This window comes from Typopeltis vanoorti, chromosome 15, assembly GCF_054136105.1.
Source record: "Typopeltis vanoorti isolate ZY-2024b chromosome 15, IOZ_Tvanoo_1.0, whole genome shotgun sequence".
In the NCBI taxonomy this organism is placed as follows: Eukaryota; Metazoa; Arthropoda; class Arachnida; order Uropygi; family Thelyphonidae; genus Typopeltis; species Typopeltis vanoorti.
In genome coordinates, this window is record NC_143563.1 from 64,603,884 (window position 1) to 64,631,571 (window position 27,688).

At 37.1% G+C, this 27,688-nt stretch overlaps 1 protein-coding gene across 1 annotated transcript in view; it reads left to right on the plus strand.

Moving 5' to 3' along the window:
- The window catches only part of LOC150098825 (thyroglobulin-like), a 64,157-nt gene that overhangs the window by 13,678 nt on the left and 22,791 nt on the right, over positions 1–27,688 (plus strand). Inside the window, exons 4-5 of the mRNA XM_090404703.1 lie at positions 8,655–8,731; positions 27,328–27,528. Of these exons, the coding sequence (XP_090260829.1) occupies positions 8,655–8,731; positions 27,328–27,528 (278 nt within the window). The remainder of the gene's footprint in view (positions 1–8,654; positions 8,732–27,327; positions 27,529–27,688) is intronic.

A 27,688-nucleotide genomic window follows, 5' to 3' on the forward strand; every position in this document is an offset into this window, starting at 1 on the left:
TCATTTCTTTTGCTTTTTAATCATGTTGGTGTTATCTTTTTATTAGTAGTTGATATTACATCTCTCCTGTATGAAACATGTCCCACCAGATTTTTAGCTTCACACTTTGGCTCTACAACAATGGAAACGTAGATCGTCATTGTACTTTTTCATGGACTTGTTTGTGTTCTTGTCCCACCACTGTCTTGAACGCTAGAAGTAAGGAAAAATGCAGTCATTTGGATATCAAGAAGTTTTATAACAAATAATTTTCATCCTTGTAGTTTCGATGATTTCCTTCAGTTCTCAAAGCCTGTAAAGCTAGTTACCATCCTATATCGCGTTTTTAAACTCTCCCGTTTCACTACAATTTACTTTGGTAGCTTGAAAACTTGTTTATATCAGAGCTATTCCTCAGAAAGAAATAAAATTTATACTATTCAGTTATTTATTGATTCATTGTTCTCACTTCAGTCCTTTGAAATAACGAAGTAGTTCATTAGCATTCAGTATCTACGCAGATTAAAAGCCTCACCTCATCTGTTTGTTGTGTGTTGGAGAAGAGAATGCCGCCTACGAAATATTGAGCCTATATTTCATTAGGGTTAATGCCAAAAAAACATAGAACCTTTTCAGCTACTTCAGATCTCTAATAAGCAGCGTGGCTGTCCCATATCACGCGATGAATTTTCTCTTCACCTAAATCTAATTGAATGCATGTCCATTGCGAGATTCGAATCCAAATAGAATCTTCATTTCTATCATGTTAACTATTCTGAAAATAAAAGAATATGCATATAGTTATTGATTTGCTTCTATTAATTTTTTCAGTATGCCAGAACATTGCACCCTTTGATTGGAAAAGACCTGGGTTCAATTCTTGTCATGAGGAATCTTTATATGGACTTTTTCAATTGAAGGTGAGTTAGCTGATCTTAAAAGAAGATAGCAGGGTATTCTCTCCCCCCCCCCTCCCTCTTAAACTCGCGTATTTCATTCTGCAAAAGAGGCAGATCGGTCTACTATGGCAATGAAGGTATTTATGTTCGTTAATCGCAAAGCAATTAACAAACATAAATACTTTCAATGCCATAGTGAACACAGGAAATTGCGCAGTTTTATTAATGTGGACAGTATTCGAGAATGGATCGTATCATGTAGAATGATCTCCCACAATGAGTTGAACTTCATGCAGGTCATATTAATAATTAATAAAGACCGCTGTTCCGATTGTGAATATTACACTAGAAACACACTATCCTGGGAAGAGAGGGGGGGGGGGGTGAGGAGATATTTTCGCATTTAGAGATTCAGTTGATGACTGTTTCGGTTTTTCTTTGAAACATCTGAAATTCAACAGTGGGCAATGTTTACCACTTTCCAGAAGTTGTGAATGCCGATGTCTCGTAGTATATATCTTACTGTTTCAGATTTGCATTGCACTGAATCAAAATTTAGCTGGCACTTAAAATCGTCGGTATCTTAGCGCCATCTACGACACCAGTAATTATTAAATGTAATACAGTGTGTGTATATGTCGCAGGGAAATGATGAAAATAGGGATTTGATCAATTCACGGAAGATGTTAAAATAACAACTCTGTGGGGTGATTTCCCTGAAGAAAGTAAGTGATTTCATCAAATCCCTTGACTGTTTTAGTGAAAAGATGAAATAATATTGTTTAGATATTAAAAGTATTTATTTAGTAAACCATGCATTATTAAATGTAGAATAGTTAATACAACAATAGTCATTGAAACACAAATTATTTATTCGAAACTAATTAACAAAAGAAATAGATACTTAAGCTGATATTTTTAAAAACAAAAAGGATATTTTTAGTGAAATTTTAAACATTTTTCGTGAATGTAATTAATAAATAATAATGTTTATTCATATTCATTAAAACACGTTGTTGATTTGTGGCATCTCGAGTTACAAAGTACGTTACTTTTTTTTTTTTTACAGGCACATCTTTTTGTTTTACATTGTAAAATGGATTGTTCACAGGAACACTTCTTAAATCCTTGACCTCCAAATACGGATAATTTTCCTGCAATCTCACGCAGACTTAGGTTAAACTGTTTCGGTAAATGTTGTAGTAACTATTTGAAGAGCGTTTCTAGGTAGCCAATCTTTTATAATTCCAACGGAGGTACCAATTTGGTATAAATTATTTTTTATATCTAATACGATCCCCACGATGTTATTTCCATCTAATTGGCCTCTATCTACCTTAGGTACATACACCAAAACTGTGGAATTCACTAACACGTCTTTAAATTTCTTCAAAGAAACTTCTTTCATTTTTTCAGCTGATCTTTTCAGGTGTTTTGCAGCATTTTCCCTTTGATCTTTAATGCTCTCTTCTTTTTGGTATAAATAGCATAGAATTTTCGATCCATATCCTTCTTCTCCTACTGTATTCTTCCCACATATTGAGTGCACCGGATTTTTACAAATGTCACATGAATGGGCTCCAGTAGATTCCATTCTACAAACAACACAACATGCTTTACTGTCGCTGACAGCTGCTTCCCCTTCTGATGCAAGTAACACTACAGATGTTTTAACTATTGAAGTAGAGTTGTTAACTGGTTCGAGTTGTCTTATTGTCGATAAAGAAATTGATTCAATTTCTGGTAGATCCTCTAATTTTATAGCCTTTTTGGTGAGTAAATCAGCTGCCGGTAGATCGTGTGACATTTAAATGTTATTGTTGGTTGATTTAACTATTAATAGATCATTTGAAGTTGAAGCATTGTAATCAATTAATTCAGATGCTGGTGGATCTTTTGAAGTTGAAGTGTTGTTGTTGTTCTCTAAGGAAGCTGCTGGTAAGTCTTCTGGTGTTAAAATAATGTCATGGTCCTGCTGATTAAGAAGTAGATCCAAGTCCTCTTCAGTAACAAGTTTTTCAAGCAACTCTTTCGAAATATGACTAGATTGGAGTCCTGTTTTTGGTTCTGTTCCAAATAAAGCTTTGTGAGGTGATCGTTTAATGGTTCGATGAAAAGAGGAATTCTTTTGGAATTGAACAAAGTAACAACCTATAGCCCAATTTTTTGTGTCATTGTCAATTAGCCAAGTACGTAACATAGCTTCAACATCTTGATTTGATCGCTCAATAGATCCTTGACTAGCTGGATGTCTAGGCCTACCATTTACAATTTTGCACGTTGACCACAGGCTTGTTAATTCTTGTATGACAGCAGCCGTAAACTCACGGCCGTTGTAGCTTTGTAGTATATGAGGACAACCTACTTCCAAAAATATTTTTAATAGCTCCATTGCTACTTCAGCAGCTCTTTTTGTAGTCAACGGTCGAAGAAAGCTGAATTTCGTCGCGTGGTCCTGGTAGTTTAATAAGCCATTTGTAATTTCTGTCTGGTGTCGACTGTAAGTCAACTAAATCGACTTGGCCACGATGATTGAAGTCGCTAGATACAATTGGGCAAACAACGATTCCTTTGTTTGGAATTTTTTTTTTTAGACTGACATACCGTGCACAGCTTTAAAAACTCCGGTACAACTGAAGTAGGTATTAGGTATTTCAATTTCAAACTATACAGCATTTTATCTCTTCCTCCGTGGCCAGTTGACTGATGGGTTTCCCGAAGTATGTGGTAAAAATGTTCCGTTGGTACTATTTTTACAATTGGATCGAATTCAGACTTTCTCTTCAAAATCAAAGATTTTTTAGTACCTACTTCCATAACATCGTATTTTTTTTCCACAATAGTACCGTTTATGTGTCCATTGCAGTTTAAGTAGTGGTGCTAATTTAAATTGTTCAATGATTGTGACAGCTTCTTCTATCCTTTCGCGAGTCCACAAAGGTTTTTCTTTTTCATGCCGCTTGTTCAAAAACGTCCTGACAGTTTCATTGAACTGTTCTTCAGATACAAATTCGGTCAGAGTTTGATTTTTTCCTATATCTGAACTCATTTTTCTACGGTAGGTACTTGATAAAACTCGAAATATAGAAAACAATAATAAAAATGCGCGCAACCTTCCTCGCGTAATGTTTGGCCGGCACGGACGTCAGAGGGGAGCTTGTATCCACGAAAAATGTTTAAAATTTCACTAAAAATATCCTTTTTGTTTTTAAAAATATCAGCTTAAATGACTATTGTTGTATTAACTTTCTACATTTAATAATACATGGTTTACTAAATAAATACTTTTAATATCTAAACAATATTATTTCATCTTTTCACTAAAACAGTTAAGGGATTTGATCAAATCACTTACTTTCTTCAGGGAAATCACCCCACAGAGTTGTTATTTTAACATTTTCCGTGAATTGATCATATCCCTTAGGGATTTGATCAAATCCCTATTTTCATCATTTCCCTGCGACATATATATCCTCAAGGAGATGTGTTTTGCATTATAGGAGATGCTAAGGAAAGTGATCAGAGCTTACTCCACCTTTACCACGAGTCGCCTCGGACCTGAAAATACTTCAGGCGCAAACTTGACTTACCTGCTCGTTTATTTATTTGGGAAAAAGGATTAAAACCAAGTTTATAAAATTGCTTAGTATCTTTAACGTATAGTATACCCAAGGTGAAAAATTTTTTTTTCTCTCTCTCTCTCTCTCTCTCTCTCTATATATATATATATATATATATACATACATACACACACACACACCGTATTACGTTTTCATGCTATGTGATTGTTGAGTTATACGCGCTGGAGGACTCCTGTGTATTTCTACATAAACCCTCCTATGTACTGAATGTACATAGGAGGTTTTATAGATATTGTGTAGAAATATGTCTTGCATCAATATTTACTTATCACTTAAATATATATATTTAAGTGACAAATTTTCATTTACTTATTCTAAAAATCTAATGTGCTAGCACAAAACTTTTTCTGCTCAAACATATAATTAGGATCAAATCCTTTTCTAAATGTGATGGGTTTATACTAGTCATATTTAATTTAAATATCTTCATTTGAGTCACCAAAATTTTTACCTCAGTCAGCCTTTATTATTATTACATGACACTTTGGTGAAGTCCTAGCAGGTCTCAACACGGGAGGCCACTAGAATAGTGCATGATCCACTGTTTGTATATACTGCCCACTCTAAACACTGCGCTACATCCTCTTCTACCTACTTAGAAAACTTGAAATTTCTGAAAGAAAAAAAAACCACTGCTAACTCCGTATGAGATCAGGTAACTCGCTTCATTAAAAAAAAAAAAAAAAAAAAAAAAAGACATGTAAAGATTCCTCCTGTCATGACTAAAGTCGAACCCAGGTCTTTGGCAATCTAAGGGCACTGGGTGTATTTTTGCTCTCTTAGGTTTCTGCCTGGTCTCTCACGAAAACCAGTGAAACCTTATCAAAATGGACCAATAGGAGGCGAATATACGGGCGCTTCGGCCTGCGTGCGTGCTAGCTGTTAGGTTCGGCTAGGGCAACTGGTAGTCTTGCGGGAATACACTCGCCGCCATACTACCAGTTGCCCTGAAAACTATTTGAAAGTTGGGCAACTTTCAAACAGTTTCTGGTTGGCCGAGCGGTTAACGTATCCGCTCTCCCCGCCAAAAGGCAGCAGGTTCGAATCCTGCCGTGGGCATGGATGTTTGTGATTGTCTGTGGAAATACTAGTGGTGGTGGCGGGCGGTAGATGGCGTAGGTGTAGTTGGTGGATTGAGTGGTGGAGAGAGAGAGATGTAGAGTAGGTGCCCTCCCTCGATGAGTCTTTGGACTCCCTGGAGGTGTCACATAATAATAATGTCCTGTTATTATTTTAACTGTGCTACGCAGGGCTATCCGTACAACACGCAAATATGCATCTGTTGAGAAAATACCGTATTTTGCGAATTTCAGCAGACTCCATCAACGACATTTGAAAATTTAACCTAACTTTGAAGATAGACATTCCTCTGTCTGGCAATAATTTTAACTTTCCTGTAAATATCTCCTTGATCTAACCACTTGGATGGTTGTACTTACTGATAATATAAGGTCACTGCACCATAACTTCCTATTAAAATTTTTATTATAATTATTCCTATTATTATAATACCTAATTATTCCCATATTTCATTAAAAAATGCCTTCTTGTGTTGAAAAAGTCTTGGTTATAGAATCAAACGAAATCCTATAATGCCTTTAATTCCCCAAAAGTAGCTGATTCCCCCCCCCCTTATCAGTGTGGTCGCAAATTCCCATATTGTTCTAAGGGTTAATGTTCCTAATCCTAAGTTCTATTTGTATGTGGGTTGCATGTATTCTGATGTCGAATTTTCGCAGTTGCGCAGTCAAAAACCAGAGTTTCGAAGGGAAACCCTATACTTCCTTGCACCTAATGACTCTGGAACCGGTTGAATAAAGATGTAAAACAAGTTCGAGTCAATAGTCCAGATCTGGTCTCGTAAAAGTTAATCACTAGTTCTACACATCTGAGTTCTTTTGTTATCGTAATATATTCTGTCACTCATTTAGGTATAATACCTGTTTTATCTTTATGGAAATGTAGAGACTGGGACGTGTGCGAGTCCCTCCCAGAGGATGAATACATTCATAACCAGGGCCGAATTTAGACTTCCTGAGGCCCTAATCTATACAAAACCCAGAGACCCCCTACTGTTTTAAATTATATTAGCTGGTCTTTTTTTTTTTATTTGAGGCCCCGGCAGATTGCGAGGCCCTAAGCTGTAGCTTTTTATCTTATACGTAAATCCGGCACTGACCATAACCAAACGCGTGAAGAAAAAACACCGCCAAAAGGTAAACACAACAGCCATACAATTATAATATATTATATTAGCTTTGGAAGAAAAAATCGGGGAGAGAGGAACTGGAATGAAACTCCAGGTGACTAAATTCGTTTTCAAATACTTAGATTGTGGTTGCAAAAAACAAACCTTTTAAACATGCATATATATATATGTTAAAGATACCAAGTTATTTTAAATATAAACCAGGTTTATATTTAAAATAACTTGGTATCTTTAACATATATTATACCCAAGGTAAAAAACTTTCTACACATATGTATATATGTATGAGCAATATTTATGTGCAACTACTTTCTCTTGTGCCTTGTCCCATGTATTTGGGGTTAGTCTTTTTACATGATGCTACCTTACACGCGCGATCCCAACCGACTTATTGCAGCGCCTCGCGACAGGGGGAACGTATTTTTGTCTGTAGAAATGTGCGCTCACGGGGTCGGGTTGTCTGTTCTGACGAACGAAAAACCTGAGTTTCCGGGAGAGGAAAACCCTCCACCGCCGTATGATACCGGCCAACTCACCTTTAGTCGAAAGAGGCCAGATAAGAGCTCCTCGCGACAAGGACGCGAGTCGAACCCAGGTTTTTCCAACCAAAGGGCTTCGTCTATACCGACTGAACTACGGAGGCTCTATGCAATATTTATGTAAACAGATAACAGAATTCATAGTTGTGGAAAGGAATATATTAAAAAGGAAAATTTTGATCTCATGTTTTTCATTATGAGATATGATTGCTTTTATTTAATAACGATTTAAATAGAAAATGTAGTTTGACCATCATATTTAAGGGGAAATTCGATTTCTTGTAAATCTTTCACCGAGTTTGCGTTAACAATTGAAATGCAGTTTCGAGTTGGCTTTTCAAATTATCGCCATTTCGAAATTATTTTTAATTGCCTTCTTTGTAGTTTAGGGCGTTTTTTCGTAATAGCCACGAAAATTTTTTTAAATAACCTTTTGCTGCCAAAAATGCAGTAAATGAAGACATCTTCTCCCGAGTGTGTTTTTCACTTTCAAGTGAATGCATGCAACAAAAGGGTTTTGCAACTACAATCTAAGTATTTGAAAACTAATTTTTGTCACTTTGAAGTTTCATGCCAGTTCTTTCCCCCGTTTTTAAGTTTTTCTTCCAAAGCTAATATAATTTAAACACGTGGCTTTCATTTTCTAGGAATGGAGATTAATACTGTTCATTATTTTTGTGTTTCCACTCACTACAGATTAAATTTCAGTCATTAGTCCTTTCTAGCATCATTTGCTACCCTCCCTGTGGTATGCAGTCAAACACTTTTGCGTTTCGACAGTTGTTTACGAGTTTTCTTGGAAATATAAGCAATTCAAAGTAATTTATTTAATCAGTTTCATTAAACCGAAAATCGGTTGGTTGCAGCTAATCATTATTTATGCCGGATAAAGATCGATATTCCTTTAAAACAAGCAAAAACTTACGTATTTAATTTTCTTTCTGAGCAGCTCAACATAATTTGATCATTTTCTATGCAATATGTTTATCTTTGTACAACTTATTTATCTTTAAGTTCAGGATAGTGAAAAATGATTCTTTTAATTCTTTGCAAATTTTGCCATCTCTGTTTGTTAACAGTGAATAACATTAATACTATTAAGAATGCAAATGAAAGCAAAAATGACATTTTATCTATTGAACTAATTAACAACTAACATTTTCATTTCTTCTAAAATGCTTAGTTATCGATTTCCATTTCCTTCATAATCTTATTTTACATTTTATTATTATTTTTTTAATGTATACTTCTGTATAGTTTTAAGTGGTTCATAAGAGAGAAACGTAGGGTGGTTTCGATTTGTTACCGTGTCATAATTGTTTTTGAAAACGTACTGATTACAAATAAGATTGATGCGCTCACGTTTTATAAAATATTTTATTTTCAGGTGTATATGTGTGGATGAAAACGGCAATAAGATATTTGGACAAGAAGAGAGGGTATATGCTGCAAATATGACTTGCGGTAAGTTTTCTTATTTATCACATATAGAGAGACAGTCTTAGTCACTCACTTCTGTGAAAGAGTGCATCTCTCCGAGGTCTCTTTGACACTGTTTCCTTATTGCCTGGATATCCAAGTGACCAGATCTATGCAGAAATAGTTTGATTATTGTGATACCTTATCTAATTGTTTATCACTTTATCTTTCTTTGTCAGGATTGTTTGCTTTATAGCAGCAATTTTTTTTTATAACCTTTACAGCTTTTGTGATGTGTCTTCATAACTTCAGCTCCCGATTCACCACGATCCCCCAGATCCCTAATCTCTTCCACCTCCTATAACAACTTTCCTCCAATGTAATAAATTCCATTCTATCTTCTCTGGCCAAAGTGTCCACTTAGCAATGCTGAAGTGAACATACATCCCCATTTTTCAAACCAAAGTACCAATCTATTCAAATCCTCTCATAACATCATATCATCATATCAGAGTTTCCTGACATTGCTCTTCCTAATTTAGCATCATCATCAGCAAACAATTGAATATCTCCTCTCAAAGCCTGAACTATCATTGAACTACCAAGAGCAATGGTTCCAGAACAGAATCCTGTGGTACTTTACTTGTCACCACTTTTCTCTTTTGTTGTCCTCCATATGCAACTTTAACTCCTACTGACAAGCAACCCTTGTCTTCCAACTGATTTTTCCATCTCCATCATGCTCAATTTCAATAGTAGTTTGTCATAGAGTATTTTACTGAACACTAGCAAAATCCAGAAAAAAATCACTGTACAAGCATCTCTATCAATACGTGTCACCTATTTATAAAATGTAACCAAGTTACTGAAGCAAAATCTCCATTTAACAAACTCTTGTTGCCCTCTGAAAGATTTCTGTTCTCATTAAACCAGGTTTATATTCTGTCTGTGTCTAGCCTCTCTAACACCTTCACTATTACACCTGATATACATACTAGCCTGTAGTTGGCTTGGCACCATTCACTTGGATTCTTCCTTATCCAATCCTACAGCCTCATTAATATCAAGTTGAGAGAGAGAGATCAGAGATAGAATACAAATAGGATTTATTTTATTTTATTTATGTTGGGGTTCCCCCATTCCTCCACTGTCCCTTAGGACTAATGAGGGATTAAGTATGTATTTTTGACTGTACCAGCATGTGTTCACGGGAGGCGGTTTGCCTGTTCTGAGGGACAAAAAACCCGAGTTTCCAGGAGAAAAATCCCTCGACCTCCATATGAGACTGGCAACTCGTCTTTCATTGAAAGAGACCAGATAAAGGTTCCTCACGTCATAGACAGGAATCGAACCCAGGTCTTTCCAACCAAAGGGCTTCGCTATACTGACTGAGCTACGGAGGTTCTCATTGGATTGATGAAAATAGGAATGTCTCCAGAATGCAGTATTTGGTTTGTTTAAGGATAATCTTTTATCTTATTATAAAATGAAACCAATAACTTGGTTACATTTTATAATAGGATAACTGTATTGGACAGAGGAGATGTTTTTAACATTAATTTTTCTAGATTTTGCAAAGACATTTGATAGAATTCCATGTGACAATGCTGCTGAAATTGAGAAAAATGGAGATGAATTAGTATCTAGGATACAAGGATAGCTGATTGACAGAAGTCACGCAGTTGTGAATGGGGAAGTGATGCCTCAGAGCAGCAGTGTACCATAGGGTACTGGGAGGACTGCTGGTGTTTAATTTATATACTGATAGTATATTCAGAAGTTCAAGATTCTGGGAGGAGATATTCAATTATTTGCAGATGATGCTAAATTGAGAAAAGCAATGGCAGAAAATTTTGTAATGTTACCACAAGAGGCTGGTGTTCTTGGCAGATGTCAGTTCAGTGTTACCAAGTGTAAATCATGACATTTATCCAGACAGAATTGGGTTATACTGCATTGGTGGAACTTGGCATCACAAGATGGAAGTGACAAGGCAAAAGAACTGTGAGAGAGTGTATGTTTAATAGGATGTTTAGGTTTAGACGGCACATTAGAAAGAAATTTATTATACTAATAAAATAAACTTCTACATGTTTCACTATTTATTAACTAATAACTAAAGGAAGTCAAAGGTATAGAAAATGTATAAGACATACAGGAGAAGATATAAAAAAAATCTCAACACTTCTAATAGGCTTGAAGTTCAGTTTTGTATATTTTAGTATATTTATCTTCCTGATAAAGCTTTAGTAAATAGCAACATATTATTACGGGCTACTCCAAGGAGTCCTTAGACTCATCGAGGGAGGGCCCTAAACATCATGTCAAGCACTATCATACTTTGATTTGAACTCATTCACAGTCATGGCACCCACAACAAATTCTGACAGTTTATTCCACTCATTCACCACTGTCCAAGCAAAAATAGTTCTAGCATCCTTGCTAACTACACTCTTACTTAGTTTCCAAGGGTGGTCCCTAGTTCTCCCACTACCAGACGTGTTCTGAAAAATTTCCTCTGAATTAATCTTGTAAAAACTCTTCAGTAATTTGTATGTCTCAATCATATCACTCCTTTTCTGCCTATCAACCAGTTTCTGTATTCCACAAATCTTCAACCTGTTCTCATAAGGTCCATTCCATAGACCCGCTACCATCTGGGTCACTTGCCTCTGGATCTTCTCCACCCCCCCCCCCTTCTTCATTGCCAAGAAACTCAGGTGACCAGATCTGTGCTTAGTCAAGATGGGGTCTTATCAAGGTTGATAAAGAGGAACAATAACCTGCTTGTCTCTTGTCAAAGTATTCATTAGTAACCAAGTAATCTGATGAGCTGCTTTAGCCACTTTTGCTATGTGTCCCCTAAACTTTAACTCCTTATCCACTAACATTCCCAAATCTCTGGCTTTGTCAATTTCCTGGAGTGTAGTATACATCTGGTAATCTTTTCACCCCAAAATGCATAACCTTACTCTTGGCCATATTAAATTGATATCTATTCTCCTTTGCCTGGACTGCCAGTCTATCCAAATCATCCTGCAAAATTTTAAGATCATCTGTATTAACTATTGCTCTACCCAACTTTGCATCATTGGCAAACAAATGAACAATTCCTCTCAGATACTTTCCTATATCGTTAATGTACAAATTAAACTGGGTCCAAGAACAGAACCCTGTGGCATGCCACTAGTCATCGGCCTTCTTTGTGACTCTATTCCTGAATAAACTACTCTCTGATATCTCTCCACCAGTCCTATATCCACCTCCATGAGTTGCAGTTTACTGATTACGGTAAACTGCAGCACATTGGATATCCTGTCAGAGACTTTTTCAAAGTCCACCAGTATCACTGTAAACCCATTACCTTTATCCAACTCAGCTGTCACTGTATTATACAATGTGAGCAAGTTACTGAGATCTACCCCTTCACAAAACCACATTACCCCATACAGTATCCTATTTCCACCAATCCATTCCCGTATTTTGCTCTTGACCAATTTCTCCAATACTTTGACATCAATCCCAGATATACTGATCGGTCAGCAATTTGCTGCATCAGTCTTGGAGCCTCCTTTATGCAATGGAACTATTTTCCTTCTTTCCACCCCCTTGGGACTAGCCCAGAGCTGAGACTTAGATTAAACAATGTGGTCAAGGGCACTGATAATTCCCTAGCAGCTTGATGTAATACTTGAGCTGGTATACTATCTAATCCTACAGCTGTATTCACATTAAGATTCTGTAATATGTCATCATTTATCTCACTTCCTATAATAAGCCTATGGCACTCTCATTTCTGCAATATCACTACCTGGATGATATACTCTTGTAAAGTGTTCACTTAGCAATTCTACCATTTTGACTGATTCAGTTACCTCACTACCATTAGCATTGATTAAAATCATTCTGCCATAAACATTCCTTCTTTTACTTGCAGCATATTGAAAGAAATGTTTGGTATTCTCTTTAGCCTGTATTGCTAATTTCCTTTCATAATCTGCTTTTGCCTTTTTTTACCAAACTAGTTGCCCTTCTGGTCTATGCTTTTGTACTGGTCATGTGCCTGCTGGTCACCTTTCTCTTTGAATTCCTTCAACAGTTTTTTTTTCTTTCTTTTTTTCAGCTCCAGCTTAATGATGATATTCATCCATTTAACCTCCACTTGATTTACTCTCCTAACTCTAGGGTAGTCTGCCATTACTTTCTTCAAACACTGTTTTATCACTTCTCATGCACTATCAATTTCACATGCCATGGCACTGATCCAAGCAGTCTCCTAAGCTTGTCATACTTACCAGCACTGTAATTCCACATATACCATGTCTTAACTGAAAATTCCACACATTTAGCCACCTGCCCCCCCAGGTCAAGACCATATATCACTCTCCAATTGTCAGCAATGTGGTCGTGTTCATTATATTACAGACAAATTCTGAGATGCATTTACTAGACCAAGCACTCTCAAATCCCTAGTATATTCCATCACATGCTGTCTCAGGTAATTATTCCTTAGTAACTGCATAAATTCCATTTCTTTCCTCTCATGTGTCTTCTCCTCCTTCCAATCTATGTTCCTATAGTTGAAATCCCTATAATAATTACATACCCTCCACTCATTGAGTCTATTTGCTGATGCATACTATCTCCATCATATTTTTCATCTCCCTGGTCTATATCAACATCCAAATGTATATTTTGTTCTGCTGGCTCTATCTCACACCAAATAGCCTCAAATGTGTTATTTTCACTGGTCTGCAGTTGAACTTATACTCTCTTTGGTTGCAGTTCATTGGCTATCATCATATCCCCCCCCCCATTCTTTTCTCTTTATCCTCCTTGAACACATTATATCCTTCACATTCTATATCCCACTAACTATATCATCTTCTGTCAACCATGTCTCACTAATGCCAATAACTTTTGGCTAGAATGAGCCAACCAATGCCAAAAATTCCTCCTGCTTGTTCTGAATGTTCCTGGTATTAGTGTACAAAAAGTGCAAAAGCTCTTTAGGCCCACTGCTATCCTGACACTGCAGCTAGTGGGTAGTAACTTAGGCATATTATATACATTCTTACTCAACTGCTGCGCTGATGTCTGCATATCCACTCGACATCATCTCTGCCTCCCCTAAAATCTCTAATTTCCCTGATTTTGCACATTCACTCTCACTTCATTCAACAACACTTTTTCCTCTGAACACCAAATCCTTTAGATGCAAACCATCCTTCTTATATAAGTCCTTTCACCCATCAAACTAACTCCACACATCCAAAAACTCCACACCACTCCTCTTGCATAACCTACACATAGTCATTCACTATTATGGTCCTCCTTCTCAGCTCTACTGTCATACTGCAGCATCAGACTCACTATCTTAACTCTCTCACTGATTTCTTTTGCTGTTTCTAGTAATTCTTTCATATCCTCTCTCATGCCATACTTTTCTCTTTTCAAATCATTTGTTCCAGCCAATACGATCATCTTTCACTTTACCCTAAATATGTAGTTTAGTTTATTAGTATAATGAATCTACGAGTAAGTCCTTGAACACATTATATCCTTCACATTCTATATCCCACTAACTATATCATCTTCTGTCAACCATGTCTCACTAATGCCAATAACTTTTGGCTAGGATGAGCCAACCAATGCCAAAAATTCCTCCTGCTTGTTCTGAATGTTCCTGGTATTAGTGTACAAATATAGTTTTATTTAAGAGGTAGTATTTTATAAGGCACTAATTGGACCATAGACAGAGTTCTGTAAATCGATCTGGATAGCTGATTGATGAGGAAACATTAGTGCATGTTCAGAAACAAGTCTGAACTAATGAGGTGCATGAATTGGTGAAAGTAACCTATCAGATGTAATGGAAAAACAAGTTGATTCATGGAAGCGGTATAATGGTTATGTAAATAACATGGTTGAAAAGCAGATTTTTTTGCATGGAGAGTTGGGAGGTGGGGGGGGGGGATGAGTGGATGATGTCAGAGGTGGTGGTGAGTATTATGAGTGATCGTGATCTGTAGTGTTTGGCCTCCCAGATACGGATTCTGGATTCTAACCCTCACCAAACCTCTCTTAAGCACCTCCAGATGCACAGACTAGCCTGAGAGGGAATGAGAGAGATATGAGAATGATGGAAGAGGAGAGAATAGGATAAGTGGAAGAGAGGAGAATGAGAGACAGTTATGGGAATGATAGAAGAGGAGAGAGGGAATGGTAAGAGGTGTAATGTACGGTGACTCAATGATCCGTGGTGTGCAAGATAGGATGCGTGAGGAGTGTTTGCCTGGAGGAACAATAGAAAGTGTGACTATGGCAATTAAGAGGGGTGAAAGGGTGGATGAGATTATTGTGATGGTAGAAACAAATGACTTGAGAGGTAATGTAAATTGGGCAGCAAGAGATATGAGATTCTTGCTTGAGGTAGTACAAAAGAAGATGTAGAGAGGAAAGATAGTGTGCGTGTTGCCTAGGTATGATTGTGACGAGCTGAGCAGAAGAGCAGTCATATTGAATAACATAATAGCTAGAATGTGTCAGAAGAGAGGATTAGAATATGTGGATGCTTGGACAGTATTTGAGGACAGAGAGGAATTGTATGTGAGAGACTGCTTGCATTTGGATGAGGAAGGATGTAGGCATCTGGAGAGATTACTGTTCTAAATGAGTCAGTGTGTCAATGCAGGGAAACTAGAATGCCCAAGGGGGATGGTAGCAGGGGGTGGCCTCTTGTGTGAATGGGTACTTGGGAGAAGGGAGACAACATCAGGTAGCGCTGAGCTCAGTGGAGTCTAGAGGGGATAATGCTGGGTATAGAAATAGTGGCATTTTTATGCTTTATACTAATGCCAGCAGTATCCAGAATAAAGGAGAGGAATTGGTGGTGCTGATAGCATCACAGTCTGGTCAAAGATTATTGGGATCACTGAGACGTGGTTGACAGAAGAGGATATAATAATAGGAATAGAAGTAGCAGGGTACAGCATTTTTTCGGCAGGATAGAAAGGGAAAGCATGGTGGTACTGCGTATGATAAGTGATTACTTATGTCCTCTAAGAGTGGAGGCTTTGGAAGGCAGTGACACTAATGATTTTGAAAGCATATGATGTGAGGTAGAGATAGGCAAGATGGGATATTTAGTGGGGTGTTGCGACAAACCAAGGAACACAGAGGGTGGGGACCAGGAGATGTTTAGACAGTTGAGCTTGGCAAGTGCAAGAAGAATGATTGTTATGGGAGATTTTAACTACAGCAGTATAAACTGGGGAGAGGAAGATGCATGTAACAATAAGGAAATGGAATTTCTAGAATTTTTGAGGGACAAATATCTTAGGCAACATGTAATAGAGGGAACAAGAGGTTCAAGAGTTTCGGATTTGGTCATAGCATCAGAAAAGCAGATAATAAGCGAGATGACGTCCCTCCCACTAGTTGGAGAGAGAGAGAGAGTGACCATGTGGTTTTGACTTGGAAGATGAATAGACATGAAGGAGTATCAAAGAGATGGGAATATGTGTGGAATTATAAGGCAGGTGATTACAATAGTCTTAGACATCAACTTGGGGAAGTTTCATGGAGGGAGGAATTGGAAGGCCAGGATATCATTAGTGCTTGGGAAATTGTGAAAGAATAATTAGAAGAAACACACGTATAAACCACAGTGAAAATTATTTAATTGTAAATATTTCATCCTAAGTATCTTAGGACATCATCAGTACAGTATTTAAACAAAAATTAGGAATAACATACAGTTAGGGCGCATGATCACAATAGAATCTCATGAAAACGTGCATATCGTGCTAAAGTAGTAAAAAAAAAAAAAAAAAAAAGTTAATTATTTAACACAGTTTTGTATGATAATTTCCCATACTTTAGGAATAGTAAGAACGTCGTTGCGGTTTAGGTTTGGTCTGTGTAGTAGGGCTTCAGAACTTTTTTTGTATAAACGTTCATGTTTAAATAAAGATCTATGTAAAAGCTTAGCCTTTTCCCAATGGATCCTATGGTTTGGATTTTCAATTCCGTGTTGAGAGAGGCCAGATTTCTGCGGTTTAAGAAGACGAATGTGGTCTTGATGTTCCGAGATGCGTTTCTGAACAGACCTACCTGTCTGTCCAAAGTAAGATAATTTGCATGAGCATGGAATCTCATAAACACCAGGTAACATCAAGGGTGAGAATTTGTCCTTAGGAGAAGGTAATAAGTTGTAAATTTGGTTGATAGGTTTGTAAGTAGTGGCAAAATTGTATTTCTTCATAATTTTAGAAAGACGTTCTGAGATGCCTTTAACGTAAGGTATGGGAATCCTATGTGCTTCTTCCTGTCTGGTTTGATGTATGCAGAAGTGACTGATGATTTTTTGAGTTGTTTTGGGATTATATCCATTTAGGATGGCTGTATTTTTGATAACTTCTAATTCCTGGTTTAAAGATTCTTCAGAGGAGCAGAATTTGTGTGCTCTGGAAACTAGTGATTTAATAATGCCAGATTTCTGAGATGGATGATGAGCAGAAGAATTGTGAATGTAGCGACCTGAGAATGTAGGCTTGCGAAAGACGGAAGTGGCAATGGAACCGTCTTCTTTTCTTTTGATGTGTAAATCCAAAAAAGAGATACCCTGTGGAGATTCTTTTTCTAACGTAAAGTTGATACGATGACGAAGAAGGTTAATTTTATCTAGAAACAGTTGTAATTCAGGTTCGGGATGATTCCATAATGCAAATACGTCATCGACATATCTTAGCCAAATTTTTGGTTTGGGTTCAAAAGTGAATATTTTTTCCTCAAGGTGTTCTAGAAACAAATTTTCTAGGTTTGGTGATAAAGGAGATCCCATTGCTGTTCCTTCCTCTTGCTTGTAAATTTGACCTTTCTAGGTGAAGTAACCTGATGCAATAACAAACTTGAACAATTCAACTATATCAGACAGAAATTTTTGAGTTAGTAATTCTATTGTTTCTTTATGGGGAATGTTAGTGAAGAGGGAGACAATGTCGAAGCTGATTAACAAGTCAGTTTTTGATAGTTGAATGTCTTTAATTTTTGTGTGAAACTCAGTAGAATTTTTGATTGAAAAGACTGAGTGGCCTATGTGAGGGTGGAGAAGGTTAGATAAGAATCTTGATAACTTGTACGTTGGACAGCCGATACAGTCTACAACAGGTCTAAGTGGAACATTAGTTTTGTGTAGCTTAGGTAAGCCATAAATTCTAGGAGGTCTTGCATGGTATGTCTTAAGTTTTTTGATTGTTTCTTCATCTAAGGAGGAAGTTTCATTAAGTAGCTTATTTAATTTTCTGAGTTGAATTCGTAGGATCAAAAACTCAGGATTAAAGACATTCAACTATCAAAAACTGACTTGTTAATCAGCTTCGACATTGTCTCCCTCTTCACTAACATTCCCCATAAAGAAACAATAGAATTACTAACTCAAAAATTTCCGTCTGATATAGTTGAATTGTTCAAGTTTGTTATTGCATCAGGTTACTTCACCTGGAAAGGTCAAATTTACAAGCAAGAGGAAGGAACAGCAATGGGATCTCCTTTATCACCAAACCTAGCAAATTTGTTTCTAGAACACCTTGAGGAAAAAATATTCACTTTTGAACCCAAACCAAAAATTTGGCTAAGATATGTCGATGACGTATTTGCATTATGAAATCATCCCGAACCTGAATTACAACTGTTTCTAGATAAAATTAACCTTCTTCCTCATCGTATCAACTTTACGTTAGAAAAAGAATCTCCACGGGGTATCTCTTTTTTGGATTTACACATCAAAAGAAAAGAAGACGGTTCCATTGCCACTTCCGTCTTTCGCAAGCCTACATTCTCAGGTCGCTACATTCACAATTCTTCTGCTCATCATCCATCTCAGAAATCTGGCATTATTAAATCACTAGTTTCCAGAGCACACAAATTCTGCTCCTCTGAAGAATCTTTAAACCAGGAATTAGAAGTTATCAAAAATACAGCCATCCTAAATGGATATAATCCCAAAACAACTAAAAAAAATCATCATTCACTTCTGCATACATCAAACCAAACAGGAAGAAGTGCATAGGATTCCCGTACCTTACGTTAAAGGCATCTCAGAACGTCTTTCTAAAATTATGAAGAAATACAATTTTGCCACTACTTACAAACCTATCAACCAAATTTACAACTTATTACCTTCTCCTAAGGACAAATTCTCACCCTTGATGTTACCTGGTGTTTCTTACTTTGGACAGACAGGTAGGTCTGTTCAGAAACGCATCTCGGAACATCAAGACCACATTCGTCTTCTTAAACCGCAGAAATCTGGCCTCTCTCAACACGGAATTGAAAATCCAAACCATAGGATCCATTGGGAAAAGGCTAAACTTTTACATAGATCTTTATTTAAACAACGACGTTTATACAAAAAAAGTTCTGAAGCCCTACTACACAGACCAAACCTAAACCACAACGACGTTCTTACTATTCCTAAAGTATGGGAAATTATCATACAAAACTGTGTTAAATAATTAACGTGTTTTTTTTTTTTTTTTACTACTTTAGCACGATATGCACGTTTTCATGAGATTCTATTGTGATCATGCACCCTAACTGTATGTTATTCCTAATTTTTGTTTAAATACTGTACTGATGATGTCCTAAGATACTTAGGATGAAATATTTACAATTAAATAATTTTCACTGTGGTTTATACATGTGTTTCTTCTAATTATGAATGCACCACAGGTTTCGTTATTTAAAAAAAAAAATTGTGAAAGAATATTTGTTAGCAGCAATAGTAAGCTGTATTCCACAAGTGAAGAAGAGGACAAATTTGGATGTAAAGTGGATGACAAACAATATTAAACAGGAGCTGCATGTGAAAAAGAGGCTATGGAAGAGATATAAGGAAACAGGTGAAGAGCAGATACATGAAGAATATAAGACACAGGCCAGGAGAGTGACTAGTATGGTAAGGAAGGCGAAACTAGAATATGAGAAGGGATTGGCCCTAAGATCCAAAGAAAATCGTAGAGGATTTTTTAGCTATGTGGACAGTAGGAAGAGAAATGATTGTGGAAGAATGACATTGTGGGATAAAAATGGGAATAGAGTGACTGATGCAGAGGACATAGTGGAATTGTTCAATGAACACTTTATTGGTGTATTTCATCCTGGAGGAGTAAATTTTAATACTAGAGGGATAGGGCAGGTTTGAGGTTTAAAAGTGCAGGAGGATAACATGTTCCAAATATTGAGTACTCTAGATGTCAGTAAAGCTGTGGGACTGGATGGTATTTCACCACAAGTTTTGAGAGAATGTGCTAAGGAACTGATAGCTCCTTTGACCTGGCTTTTCAATGAAAGTCAGGCTACAGGAAAGTGCCCAGGGAATGGAAGGAAGGTAAGATAGTGCCATTGCATAAGGGAAGTAGCAGACTGGAAGTGTCTAATTATAAGCTAGTTTATGTGTCATCAGTAGTTGTTAAGATCTTGGAGAAATTAGTTAGGGACCGTATACAACAATGGGCAGATTAGGGTAATGTTATCTGTGAGAGTCGACATGGATTTGTGAGGGGGGGGGGGGGTTGCTCTTGTTTTAGTAATATGCCAGCCTTTTATAATACAGTTACAAGAGCAGTAGATGAGAGAAAGGCATATACTGCCATTTTTTTGGATTTAGAAAAGGCATTTGACAGGGCGCCACATGATAAGCTGATATTAAAGTTGCAGCACATGGGTTTGGATGTCAGGTTGGTCAACTGGATTCAGGATTGGCTGTTCAATAGGTATCAGAGAGTTGTGTATGACGGGGCAGTTTCAAGGAGGCGGAGGGTTACAAGTGGGGTCCCACAGGGCTCTGTACTGGGAACTATATTGTTTAACCTTTATATCAATGACATTGTCAGTGGATTGCAGGGGATGTTCAGTTGTTTGTGGATGATGTGAAGCTGGGAGGGGTTATTAGTAATGGTGCAGATGCGGTAGTCATGCAAGAGGATTTGAATAAGCTAGACAGATGGGCAAATGAATGGGGGGATGTCATTTTAATGCAGCAAAATGTAAGGTCTTGAGGTTTGGGACACATCGATGGGATGCTGCATACTCTATTGGAGGAGATATACTGGAGGAAGTAGGGGAGACGAGAGATCTGGGGTTGATGATTGATAGAAACCTGAAATTCAAGGGACATATTGCAAAGGTGGTGAAGGTAACACAAAGGATTGCTGCAATAATGAGAAGGACGCTGACATGCAGAGCTAAAAGAGTTATCATTCCGTTGTATAAGACCCTGATCAGACCACACTTAGACTGTTGTTCTCAGATTTGGTCTCCAGGATTTGAAGGGGATAAATTAACTGTGGAAAGGGTACAGAGGCAGATAACAAAAACAGTTTCAGGACTGTACAATGTTAGTTATGAGGATCAGCTGAGGGAATGTGGACTGCAGAGTTTGGTGAATAGAAGAAGGAGAGGTGATATGATTGAGACTTTTAAACTGTTGAGAGGTGGTTACAGGGTCGTCACTGGGGAGTTCTTTCGCTTGGTTGAACAGTGGGAAGGAGTGATGACAAGGGGTGATCCCTGGAAGTTACGAAAGGAAACGGTGAGCAAGAGGGTGAGGAGTGGTTGAACTGTGGAATGCATTGAGAGCGAGAACGGTCACTGAGCTTAAGGAGTGGTATGATAGACTTTGTGTTTCCTGGGAGGGACCTCCCATGTTGAGTATTGATAGACTTGTGTTTCCTAGGAAAGACTTCCCACGATGAGTATTTTGACTCCTTGGAGGCCTAAATAATAATAATAATTATTATTATTTCTCTTTATGCATTGGAACAGTTTAGAGATCTTTCCTATTACAAGGCTCTTTTAAACAAGTATTTTCAAGGTGATTTCAATTCCCTGGAATATTTCCTTAAAACATGGCAACATGTCATCATATTATTGCTTGTATGTCTCCTGCTCTTTTCCTCCCAATGTTTCATCTACATTCAAACTTTGTACAATATCACTTATCAACATGAAATACTGTGATAACTAATCATTAAATTCTTCCTCGTTGATTCTCTCTAGGTAGTGTACAAGGTGAGTGTCAATGATTTTCTCCATTATTTTAGAAAGCATTGAAGTAAGAGGAAACTGGAAGGGTAATTTGGTAACCATTTGTCATCCTGTTTAGGAGTATATTGAATATGAACAAATTTCCAGACTGCAGAATAGATCCCAGTAGATCAGGAGGGAATAAAAAGGCAACATAGAACAAGTCATATATGGAACACAAATGTATAGAATAATTGGAGGAATGCTATCAGAATCAGGAAACTTTTTGTTATCCAGTTAAGTAACAAGATTCTTTTGAATTTTTACTGCTGAAAAAAATCAAAGGAGTGGGGAGCATTGAATGGTAGGAGGACAACCACCATCTTGATGGTTGTCCTCCGTATGTCAGTATGAGAATTGCATGAAAATTAAGATGCCACGTTTTTCTATAGATAATGATGCAATAGAATTTGCAAAACTGGTAGCAATATTGGACAAATAGCTCTGCAAGAGATCAGTAAGAATTACTATCATTTTGAATATGATGCCATGTTTCCTGTCCTTTTAATCCTTTCAAAATTACTTTTGGATGTGATGATAATTTGGTTGCATCTATTTCAGGCTTTAATTATGAGAAAAAGATGGGATTTAGGTGAAAGCCAGTTACCATATGTATATTATTATTAACACCAGACCTCCATGAATACAAAAAACTCATTGCAAGAAGTAAACACTGTTACACACAATCCCATCAATCATGCTTTAGACTCCTTAAATGCATCTGTATTTAACACAGTGTCAGGCAATGCATTCCACTGACCAACCACTCTATGTGCAAAGAACTTACTCCTTATTCCCTTGCTCACACTCCTCCAGGAATGGCCTCCTGTTCTCCCTGTCTCTGGATATTCTATGAAAAATCGTATTCACATTAAGCTCATAATTACCCTTCTTCTTCCTTTTACGTATATTAGGCCTAGTGGCCTGTTACATTTTTGTTAGGCATGGCCTATTACGATTCAAAACCGCGACCGCCTCGAGGATAAGCTGGTTAGCCCTATGCCTCCCGGTGTGTCCTATGTCTGTAGATGTGTTTGTTCATGAGGCCAGTTTGCCTGTTCTGGGGAACAAAAAAAAAACCCAAGTTTCTGGGGTAATTACCCTTTACCAACTTATATGTTTCGATCATGTCTCCCACCCCTTCCTTCTCTCCACTAGGCTCTGCAATTTGCATTCTCTCAGTCTTTCCTCATATTCCATTCCAGAGACTAGAACCTAACTTATTCAATTATCTCTGAAACTTCTCCAGCAATTCATCATCCTTTTCAAAACCACTACCAAATCTGTGCACAGTAATCCATATGTGGCCTGATCAATGCCTTGTGCAATGAAATCATAATATCCTTATTTCCCTTATCTACCTTTGGACGCAAGCCATGGAAAAGTTTGGAGAAACTTAAGTGGTTACTTTTGATATTTCCAAGGCATTTGATTGAGTTTGGTATTGAGGCCTTTTTACCAAGCTACCATCTTATGGTATTCCTTCTGCCCTTTGGAGGATCATCTTCCTCTCTAGTCATTTATTGCAGGTCAAAGTGGATTAGTTCTTTTTATCATATTTCTCCATCAGTGCTAGAGTACCGCAATACAGTGCTCTACACTCTCTCCTATACATCAGTGACCTGTTCTCTCTCTCTCTCTCTCTCTCACACATACAACCAAATCTATTCATAGCTATCCGGATGACTGTTCTCTATTCCTTTTTTTTTCTCATTTACAAAACCTTGCAGTTCTCAGCTGATTCATGCTTCAAAATCTCCTTTGACCTTAAATGCCTTAAACACTGATCTTGTCATTATTAAATGGGAAGGAGGATAACCAGTGAGTTCTAATACCACCAAATTATCTGTCTCATCTCCTGGAAGAAGACCATGCTTCACATCTTTCATTTCTGACAATATTCTGCTTCTCGACCAAGATCAGTTTTCTCTTATTTAGCTGATATATCTAGTCTGTCATAGTACAAAACATCACGTATCTTGCCTCTTCATCCTCAAAAAACTTATTATTCTAAACAATACTTCTGTTCAACTCCTGACAGTATAAATCTCAAATCTGCCTGACCTTAGAATATCATTCTGACATAAATAATAATATTTTTTGGTTTACCGATCAAGTGTTGATCAATTTTATTAACTGAACCAACTAGTTTCGCCACACTTATCTGTTGGCATCTTCAGGGCTTACATAAAGGTTTAAACAATCTCACAATTATGCGTAACTGCAAACTGACAAGAATAACTGTAAAAAACTGACTAGAATAATTACAAATAAAATAGTATCGAACGTGAGTGAAACATGTATCACGTGTACAAGATCAGCTAGCTGTTGCTGAGGAACTTTCTGTAGTTTGTATTAAAGTTCATTTCTTCCGTTTTTAAGGTTCTGATTAGGGTTTTCCATATCTCTGGGAGTATTAGGCCTTGATTTCTGTTAAGGTTGACAGTAGAACGGGAGACTGTGGACCTCTTTGAAAATTCTTGAATGGTAATCTTCCTCTATGTAAAGGGAACAGCTTTTGTCCCACTCGATGACATGGTTAGTTGTAGAGAAATGAGACGATAGGCCAGAAATGTCCTGTCTGTTGTTTTTGACATAGCCAATGTGCTCCTTTTGCTGCAATGTGCTTCTTGGATATCCGTTCAACGGATATCCAAGAAGACTAGTTCCGTTTGTAAGTGGCATCTCCAACAAGCTCGCCAATCTCCTCAAACAACATAAAATAAGAGTAACATTCAAACCAATAGAATCTATTAGTAAACTACTAAGATCTCCAAAAGACAACCATCCTTTCTACAAATATGCTGGAGTTTATAATATTCCATGCTCATGTGGCCCTAGTTACATCTGACAGACTTCAAGAAGCCTCGAAATCAGGCAAAAGGAGCACATTGGCTATGTCAAAAACAACAGACAGGACATTTCTGGCCTATCGTCTCGTTTCTCTACAACTAACCATGTCATCGAGTGAGACAAAAGCTGTTCCCCTTACATAGAGGAAGATTACCATTCAAGAATTTTCAAAGAGGCAGCCACAATCGCCCGTTCTACTGTCAACCTTAACAGAAATCAAGGCCTAATACTCCCAGAGATATGGAAAACCCTAATCAGAACCTTAAAAACGGAAGAAATGAACTTTAATACAAACTACAGAAAGTTCCTCAGCAACAGCTAGCTGATCTTGTACACGCGATACATGTTTCACTCACGTTCGATACTATTTTATTTGTAATTATTCTAGTCAGTTTTTTACAGTTACGCATAATTGTGAGATTGTTTAAACCTTTATGTAAGCCCTGAAGATGCCAACAGATAAGTGTGGCGAAACTAGTTGGTTCAGTTAATAAAATTGATCAACACTTGATCAGTAAACCAAAAAATATTATTATTTACTAATTTATGATCAAGAAAATAACCTTCATGATCGTTCTGACATGTTGAGGAGTTACACCAGAAATCTTCTTCAGGATGCTTGATTGTATTCAGGAGAGAGCTATTCAGTTAATCACTTAATAGATGACTCTCTCTCTAACTGACCCCAGAGACATTCTGTTGTTGCATCATGTCTTTCCTATAAGTATTTCTGATGATGTAGCCACCACTATTTCTCTACTTTCCTCTCACACATGAACTTGAGCAGCTGTTGGTCCACACTCATATACAGTCAGCTCAAAACTTATCAAGCCAATTTGTCATCCTTCTACTTTATTATATATAACTTCTGCTTTTGGAACAGCCTCCATGCAAACACATCAACAAATTCCTTTTTTTTCTCTCTAACAACTTTTCCACACATGGCATTTTTGTATTACAGGACTTAAGTCCTCTCGTTTGGAGTTATATAACTTTCTGGATGTCTAAAGAAAATAAAAGAATAGAGATAGATGGGGTTAGAGCTATTTAAAGCTATTACATGAGCTTAGTTCAGTAAAGCAGTCAGACTTGGATAGGATATCAGCATGAGTGCCAAAGGAACATGCAAGAGCATTAACAGCATTCCCTGACTCAGTTGTTTACATTGAGTTTCGATACATGCATGATGCCTAATGAGTGAAAGCAGAGCAAAGTATCTATCACTAGCATGGTCATCAAGGTACTGAAGAGGCTGGTTAGGGATCGCATCCAAAGGTGGATGAACAACAGATCCTTTGTAGTGGACAGCAAGGTTTGTTAAAAGTAAGTCTTTTTTTTAGTGATTATAATAAATTTAGTTTAATCCTTTATCCAAGTGTGAGCAAACAAAGTTTGCGCCTGAAAGCATCTTCAGGACTGGGGTAAGGTAGTACAACACTGTTTTTTTAGTGATCTTTTTTAGTGATAATACAGTGACAAAGCAGGGTTTGATAAGGGGAATAGATATATCATGATATGTCTGGATTTTTTCAAGGTATTTGACAGGATTTCACATGGGAGGTTGTTATGCACAATTATCGGGATGGGTATGCAAAATAAACTTGTGACTTAGGAGAGGAGGACTCACTGACATGTATCAGAAAGTGATGAATGAAGGTGCTGTCTAAAAGAAAGATGGTGATGCATATAAGTGATATTATAAGATTCTCTACTTAGGTCACTGTCATTTAACTTATATATTAATGATATTGGAGATGGTATAGAGGGTGATATCTAGTAATTTGCTGATGATGCTAAGTTAGGGAGGGTGATAAAGGACATAGCTGATCCTGAATCCTTGCTCATATAACCAGGCTGAATAGGCTGGTTATATGGTAAATGAAAATGAATGTGTAAATTTATGCATTTTGGAATGAGAACATTGCAGACAGAGTATTATATTAATCAGAATTTTCTGCTTATAGTCAATGAAGACAGACACCTGGAAGTTATAATGGGTGGAGAGAGTTTAGGCAGGGGTAGAACTTGGGGCATTACTAGAAGCTAAGAATTCAGTTAGGGAGCTTATAAGGTTCTCATGATGTGTGTGTAATGGGTTATCATTAAATGTTCTGAGTGCATATTTGGTGATGTGTTCAAGATAACAGATATTTAAATTTGAGAATCAGATTTAGGAATGAGCAACTAAAATGGGTCCTCTCTCTATAGGGATCCTTGGAATTCCTGGAGGTGCCTGCATATAATTGTTCTCAATATAGAGAATATGTCATGTATTCAGATGCATGTGCCACTTTGATTAGAAAGGAGATCATTCACATTTCCTTTGATTCAAATTCTATTAAGGATGCTATGGACATTTTCTCATTTGTTAACTCACTACATTTTCTATTTCACATGGCTTGGAAGTATTTTAACTTTTAGAAATTGTGGTTCCTTCCTCTTAAAAAGTAGATAAACTTGCCAGCAAATATACATGGTATGCTGACTTTGTGGGTGAGCTGCTTCTGCTTTAATTCTAAACAATCTAGTTCTTAAGCACACTTTTTTGACAGCAGTATGTACTGTATATTTGAGTATATTATACATAATAGCATTTGCAGTTGTTAATGAAACCATTCCTAGTGCAGTAGTATCACTAATGATAAATTGTCTGTCTAGAGTATTCCTTATGTAATACAAACATTTTTTTGCCTTTCCAGCATGTTCCAGATACATGATGCAACAGAAAAAAAGTAGGAAAGATTCTGATTGGATGGTTGCACCACAGGAACATTGTACTGCAACAGGCAATTATGACACCTTACAGTGCACTGATAATGTCTGCTACTGCAGTGATCCTTTTACTGGCAAACCAATAGGAAACACAACACTTATAAATTTCCTCACCATCCTTCCTTGTTGTAAGTTTTTAAACGTTGAAAGTTGTTAAAAGTTTATAAACTTATATATGCATAATTCATGACTTATTTTTCACGGTATTAACAACACCACAAACACTTTTATCAACAAGGATGTTTTATTAACGCTAATATTTCTATTGTTTCACTCACTCACTGTCGC